Source organism: Rhineura floridana, chromosome 18 (genome assembly GCF_030035675.1).
Source record: "Rhineura floridana isolate rRhiFlo1 chromosome 18, rRhiFlo1.hap2, whole genome shotgun sequence".
NCBI lineage: Eukaryota > Metazoa > Chordata > Lepidosauria > Squamata > Rhineuridae > Rhineura > Rhineura floridana.
This window is the reverse complement of record NC_084497.1, coordinates 17812148-17820052: the sequence shown is the minus strand read 5'-3', so window position 1 is coordinate 17820052 and position 7905 is coordinate 17812148. Positions and strand designations below refer to the sequence as shown.

The window sequence follows — 7905 nt, the reverse complement described above, 5'->3', positions numbered from 1 at the left end:
TCAAGCTTGCGCTCCTACCCAGGCTGAGGGAAGAGCTGGCTCGCCCCTGCAGCAGGGAGGGGGAGCGCTTGCATTTGAACCCAACACTCCTTATGTCAGAGGTGCAAAGGAGAAGGGCAGGGAGGATTGCGAAGCCTTTTGCAATCCTCCCCCTGCTACTTTTCCCATGTCAGAGGACATCAGCAGAGGACAAGGAGTAGCGAAGCAGTGGGTGGCAGTGGCCAAGCAGGACTTTTCCTGGGGAGATGCCCTAGCCTGAATGGTCCTCTGTGGCTTGCCTGGGCCCCCAACCCACCTCTGTATCTCTCCTCCGCCACCTCCAATGCTGCTGAGGTTGAAATAGGGCCATTAGTGTGAGATGGGCAGCAGCATCAAAGTAAGACAGTTGCTGGGAAGCTGCCCCAGCCTGTCCTGACTGTTGGCCTGTGGCTTGCCTGGGCTGGCTGCATGCCTTCTGGCCTCCATCTCCTTGTTTTGATTCCCTCCTCACTGCTGTGATGTCCCGGCCACTCTCAGACTCTTGTCAATGGCCAAGAGAACTACAGCATGACAACAGTCTTACACAAATATATAATTTGCATAAAATCCATATAAAATATGGACTGGGATGGATTGGAAAGGATGGAAAAGAACAGAAAGGAAAGAAACAGGTAGGAAGGCTGGGTTAGGACAAACAGGAGACAAGATGTGTCAGAACGCCACCAACCAACTCTTCGTAACATTCAGAGGACTAGCCAAAGAGTGAGACAAAGAGGCACTGGGAGAAATGTGTTATGGGACCAGCATCCCCACAAGCAGAGCTTGGAAGATTACTTTTAAAAAGTAATAAATTACAGTTACAGTTACATGGCTCAAAAAGTAGTAATTACCGTTACAATTACAATTGCTCTGAAAGTAACTGATAACTTTACTTTTCCTCCAAAGTAATCACTACAATTACATTTCAGTTACTTTTAAAAAAAGTCTACAGGGTGCTCGCCTTGGCTGCTGCGCATCTAAGTAGCCTAAAACAACATTAAAATAAGCACACACATACAGAGGTAGCAGAATAATTATTTTTATTCATAAGATAACAATGGTGGTCTCTCCGCTGGTAAGGGTGGTGGGGAGGGAGGCTGAGGCCACTACTCGGATCTTTGCACATCAAACAAAGTGCAACCCCCCTCACTCAGCCAGCCAGCATAACTTCTATCACTTAACTACCTCCCAGACCCTGCTCTGCCACCAACTAAGGGACACTCACTCAAGCAAACATTTTCCCCTGAGATGCAAAAAAGTTACAATACTGCATATGCAGCAAAGTAGCCAGAGAGGGTGGTGGAGGCCACTTTGTGTGCCAAGTGCAAACACAGTATTCACACACACACACACACGTCATCTTTCACCTCCACAGTTCTTTATCTCCATTCTGCTGCTGCCCCCTTCTCCTCCTTTATCCATGTTCTTGACCTTCAGATCCTTTTCCTCCCCACTCCATTCTTCACCACCACTATCCATTTTTTAAAATAATTGTTTTCTCCACTCCACCCTGTCTCACTCTCTGCGTCCTCCCTCGTCGCCTGCTACCCATCCACAGAGCATGAGGAAAGAGCGACGCTGCACAGAAGCCCAGTTTGAGGCACATGATTTTCATCCACAAATCAGAGGAGCAGAAGACTTCCCCTGCTCCCCCCCAAGTAATGCCCAAAAGTAATTCTGGAAACGCTACAATTACTCCACAAAAGTAGTAAAATTACTCCTAGTTCTATTACAAACAAAGTGTAAAGGAATTAGCCACTCGTTACTCAAAAAAGTAATGAATTACAAGTAACTAGTTACTTCCAAGCTCTGCCCACAAGCACTGTGACTAGAGAGTGTTGGGTGAGATTCTATCCTGAATGGGAAACTATCAATGAGCAAACGCCAGCTCCCCTCCTCCCACTATCCCCACCCTGGCATTTCCCTTAAATGGTGTTTGTCTTTTATTCTCCTATCATTTTGAAGGTATGATTCTTTGTAACTCCAAATAACTCTGAAGAGCTTGAGGGGGGCTGCCATTCTGCTTGGATCACCTCAGGGAGGGGCTTGGCTTGGCTTGGAGGGCCCTCACTTGAACCCAAACACACCCACTTTGCCTCGGTGTTTGCAATTTAGACACAGTGATTGCATAGCCCTAAGTCCCTTCTGAGCTCTCTCTCTCTCTCTCTCTCTCTCTCTCTCTCTCACGCACGCACGCACGCACACGCACGCACACACACACACACACACACACACCAGTTCCTAATTAATATGCTTCTAAGAGTGTTGTTCCCCATCTTACGTCCTTCTACTTCAGGAGTTTCAGGACTTGAACACTGGGAACTTCTCTCCTCTATACTCCTTTCTTAATGACTACAACATCCATGGGGGGAAATTGGTGTGTGCGCCCGGGCGCATGCCGATAGTTTATTTGATATCATCCAATTTCCCCCTCAGAATAGACCCATTAAACTTGACAGACATGACTAACAAATGCATTAAGTTCAGTGGGTCTACTCTGAGTAGAATGTAGTTGGATACAACCCACAGAAATCAATATTTGTTCAAAGGACAGAATCTGTACTCTCAATCTCAGTGGAATTGGCTTTGTTTGTCCTTGGGTTTTCCTTAATGAGAGAAGGACCCACCCTATAATTCAGGGGTGGGAAATTGTTTTCAGGTCCTATTCCCTTCCAGGCAGCCTTCTGAGGTCCACCTGCAGTGGTGGGCAAAGCCAGAGGCAAAAGAGGGTGAAGGAATTGATGTAAATTTTACCTTTGCACATTAGGGAAGTTGCTCCACATGTTCACACACACCTCTCTATCCTCCAGCTAGGCAAATGGCACTATCAGAATTCAAGGGCACATTCCAGCCAGGCGAAGGAGGTCATGAATAAGACGATTATATATTATTATTTATTAGATTTATATCCCACCCTTCCTCCCAGTAGGGCACAGCTGTCATAGCAGGCGAAGCTGGTAAAAGGCACACCTAGCCACTGAGGTCACCTGGGCCTCTAGCGACAAAGATGGATCCAGGAGCACCCCCAGACTAGGGACCCGCTCTTTCAGAGGGAGTACATCCCCATCCAAAGCAGGCAACTGACCAATTATCCAAACTTGGGAACCACCAACCCACAGTGCTTCCATCTTGCTAGGATTCAGACTCAGTTTATTGGCCCTCATCCAGCCCACCAGAGTCCAGGCAGTGGTCCAGGGCTTGCACGGCCTCTCCCGATTCAGATGTTACAGAGAAATAGAGTTGGTTATCGTCAGCATACTGCTGACACCTCACCCCAAATCTCCTGATGACTGCTCCAAGGGCTTGATATAGATATTAAACAGCATGGGGGACAAGATGGTACTCTGCTGCACCCCACAGCACAACTGCCAGGAACACAAGACAATCACCCAATGCTATTCTCTTAAAACAGCCCTGAAGATTGGATCAGAACTACTGTAAAACAGTGCTTCTGATACCATCTCACCAAGTTGGGCCAGGAGGTCAATGGTATCAAAAGCCACTGAGAGATCAAGTAAGCATAACAGAATCACACTCCCCCTGTCTTTTTCCCAACAAAGGTCATCCATCAGGGCGACCAAGGCTGATTCAGTCCTATAACCAGGCCTGAACCCAGATTGGAATGGATCAAGGCAATCCGTTTCATCCAAGAGTACTTGCAATTGCTGTGCCACAACCCTCTCAATCACCTTCCCTAAAAAGTGAGTATTTGTGACTGGGCAGAGTCCAAGGTGTGCTTTTTCAGGAGCGGTTAGATCACTGCTTCTTTCAGGGTGGTTGGTACTACTCCCCCCTTCCTGTCGCTCCTGAGTTGGCTGCAGCGCAACAGCGACCTTGCTTCACCCAGAACTTGAATCTCATGTCTTTATTACCTGGTGCGGGCCAAACTATTTCAAGCTTTGTGGTTCAGATGCGATGTTAACAGAGATTGAAACTTTGCCTCAGTCCTTCTTAATCAGCCGCAAAGATGGAGGAGATGGGTGGAGTGGGAGGTACTGAAATGCAAAATGAAATGCAAAAGTCAGATCACATTTATGTGCAATCCCCTCCCACTTAGGGTGAACTCAGTCCTCTTCCTCACCTTCCCACCTATGTATGGAGTTGTTCAATACACTTGAGAGTTAAAAATGAAAGGAAAGAGAAAAAAGTGGTGGCAGAAGTCAGTGTAGATATCTCAGTCATCTGGACGCCAAAACTCATGAATGAGGCATAAGCTTCTAAGAACTGGCATCTCTCGGCAAAATTTCATTCATGAGTCAAGAACATCTTGCAGTGCCTAACCTCTTGCTCCTAATCTGATTCTTAGTTAATATGTTTGCTCTTACAACAGACTTAGAGTTTATTAGGGAGACGCCACTGAAGTAGAATATCAGAAGCCACTGGTGTCAGAAGAGGATGCTGCCCTTCTTAGCTCAGAGAACGGCACTCGGCCAAGCTCTGTTGAACCTGCTCCTGTATCTGAGCATTTTCATCCCATTCTTGGCACTGGCTTGGACACTTTATTACCATGTCACCAGGACCCACATACCTCCAGGAATCAGCCAGGGTGCAAAACTACATGTTATGACTCTTTTTGGGAATCTTATGTTTGGGCTGGTGAGTGTCCCTGTTTCTTTTATGATCAATCCCCTCTCTCAATGATTAATTTGCATGACATATAGACTGCATGGAGAGCCTGTTCAAACATGCATCAGAGAAAAAGGAAGCATCCCTAGTAGTTGCACCCACATACAAGCTGGAGCCATGGGACCAATTAGTTTCTTGTGGATTGCTTGGATTGTACATATATTTTGTTCTTCTTTTTTGACTTGAAATAGATATATGATAGCTGTGGGTCGTATTCAGCTAAATCCTACTCATAGTTGACCCATTGAAATGAGTGGATCTTACCTAGTCATGTTCATTAACTTCGATGGGCCTACACTGTGCAGTAAGAGCATTGCATGGAAGCCATCGATTATACATTTTGTAAAGTTGTTTGTTTGCTTTGCATTTGCACACCTCTTATCATAATCCAATTTTGCATGTTGGTTCCTGAAATCAAGGAGCTGGTTTTTGTCTATGTTTGGATATAAATGGATGCTATATTTGAATCAAGGTGATGGACTGAACCTCTCAAAAGTACTCTGACGTTTTTGTTCTTTAGAATTCCTGAGCAATGCCAGGTACAATGCTTCTTTTTAGATAGATAGATAGATAGATAGATAGATAGATAGATAGATAGATAGATAGATAGATAGATAGATAGATAGATAGATAGATAGATAGATAGATAGATAGATAGATAGATAGATAGATAGATAGATAGATAGATAGATAGATAGATAGATATCCAGCAAGAGCCCAGGGTGGTAAACAAAAGCACTAAAAACACTTTAAAACATCATAAAAACAGACCTTAAAAGATTAAAACAAAACAACTTTACAAATATTTTTTGAAAAAGCTTTAAAGGCATCTTTAATAAAAAGGGTTAAAATATTGTTTTTTAAAAAAGGTGTTTTTTTTAAAAAAAAAACAACATATTAAGAAGCAATTCCAACAGAGATGCTTAGGTCTCGGCTTAAAAATTTTGTTGAAAGAGGAAAGTCTTCAACAGGTGCCGAAAAGATAGAGATGGCGCCTGCCTAATATTTAAGGGGAGGGAATTCCACAGGGTACGTGTCACCATACTTAAAGGTCCATTTCCTATTTTGTTGTACAGAACGGACCTCCTGATAAGATGGTATCTGCAGGAGGCCCTCACCTGCAGAGCTCAGTGATCGACTGGATATATAGGGGGTAAGACAGTCTTTCAGGTTTCTAGGATGAATAATGAGAGAAATATTATGTTCCAGGTTAGATTCTCTCTAGAAACAGAAGTAACACAGGAAAGAAGCAAAGTAAGAACTCCAACAAACCTACAAAAATGTAATTCTCTGTCTTTGGAGATGGCAGATGTTGCCACCACTCACCATATGCTCAGAGGCACATGTTATCAAATTCCTCCAAGCTACACAGGAAGTGGATTGGACTGTGAAAGACCAACCCAAATTGTGATTGCATTTTTACAAATTTGTATTTTATCATTATTTGGACTGCCTTTGAGTCAATTTCAGCTTATGGCAACCCTATCAACAGGGTTTTCATTGTTAACGGTATTCAGAGGGGGTTTACCATTGCCTTCCTCTGAGGCTGAGAGGCAGTGACTGGCCCAAGGTCACCCAGTGAGCTTCAAGGCTGTGTGGGGATTCAAACCCTGGTCTTCCAGGTCATAGTCCAACACCTTAACAATAGCTCAGAGAGAAGGTCAGGTCTCCTGCTCCCCTGGTGCATTCATGAGAGCTGCCCAATATCCCTGCTTTTTAAAGTTTGATAGAAATATCTGTGGGCTTTAGGTACATTCTTAAACTGCAAGGTTTTTTGCCTATTAGTGAATATTCTCATTTTTGCAAAGCCGTTTTCCATAGTATAATGCATTCAGTGTTATATCATATCATGCATTATTTCCCCTAATGTATGCATTCTATGGCCATTTTACACTAGTGTAGGCATTTCTGTGCACATTACTTGGCTAGAGATCTTGGAGAACTCACAAACCTTGGAGTAGTGCACATTTCAAAAGACGGCCATGTTTCAGTTTCCGTTTTGTTTAAGAAAGTATGCCTTTGGCCTTTGATCGATTTGCCTTGAAATGAAAACTAAACTGAATTTCTCCCCATCAGTATTCTCAGTTCATTCACCGATAACGTTTTGCATACATCACGTCCATACAAGCAGGGGCGCATCAGACTGGCTTGTTCCACTGCAAAAAGCCTACGAAACATGTTCCTTCCAATTCCAAATTCTTCCCAATGTGAGGGAAATTGTTGGGGAGGGCATGCCCCCCAAAACTTGGAGGCTGGCAGGGTGTAGGACAGGCTAGTTGAACTATTTTTGTTTTTTCACATACACACCCCTTAGAATTGCACCCTAAGTTAAGAAAAAGGATCCCACTGAACAATTTGCTGCTGTTGGATCTCTCAGTGGCTTTTGATACCATTGACCATACTATCCTCCTACCGTACCACCCTCCTAGTCTGTCTCCATGAGTTGGGAGCTGGTGGCACTGTGATAAATGCTCCACTCATGCTTTGGGGGATGGTCCCAGATCATGGCTACTTTCACACTGCCCTTTATTCTATTATTCCAACATTTTCTGAACTGGTCACTTGCGTATGATATTTGACCTTTCACACGAGTAAAAGCTGGTCCCAGAAATCTAGTGGAATAGAGTGGAAGTTTAGCATGAATATTCATGATAAATAATACCAGAAAGAATCCATTTGCAAGCCTGGGAACCTAGAAGATTGTGGGAGATTTGCTCATGTGACAAGCATCCTGGCATGCAATGCAGTCCACTCCTTTAGGCACGTGTCAGTTGTTGTTGTTTCCGCCCGATGAAAATTGTACCTGTATTCTGGCATAGGGATGAATAGCAGCACTCCCTCCTTTCCCCACACACCCCTGTGGGTATGTGTTACGAAGGGACCTTGAGCATAGCTCACTAGAAATCCAAGTTCCCCAAAAGACAGCAGCAGGATCTTTTGCTGAAGTTGCCCGCACGTCACCCCCCAGAGCATGTATTATTTTACCCTTAACCCAATGACACACACACTGAAAGTAAAATAAAGAGTGGTTTTATTAAGAGAAGAAAAAAGGGAAAATATTGCAGTTTACAATTGCAGTTAACAATGAGCAGCTTTCTAACTATGACTCATTCATTCAGCAACACTGGATAGACTAAAGCAAAGAGACTAACCCTATGAACACCTTCACATTAAGCTCACCCACACAGGGAGAAAAAAAGGAAAGAGAAAGGCTCAGAAGTTGCATATTCCAAGATAAAATCTTTGGCATCCGCCAGGACT

The 7905-nt window shown here is 44.1% G+C and overlaps 1 protein-coding gene across 1 annotated transcript in view; it reads left to right on the top strand.

Annotated features, from left to right (window-relative positions):
- The first annotated feature begins 4403 nt into the window (after positions 1 to 4403).
- LOC133372418 (arylacetamide deacetylase-like 4) overlaps positions 4404 to 7905 on the top strand; it is a 43006-nt gene continuing 39504 nt past the window's right edge. The window contains exon 1 of the mRNA XM_061600985.1: positions 4404 to 4614. Within this exon, the coding sequence (XP_061456969.1) occupies positions 4414 to 4614 (201 nt within the window). The 5' untranslated portion in view covers positions 4404 to 4413. The remainder of the gene's footprint in view (positions 4615 to 7905) is intronic.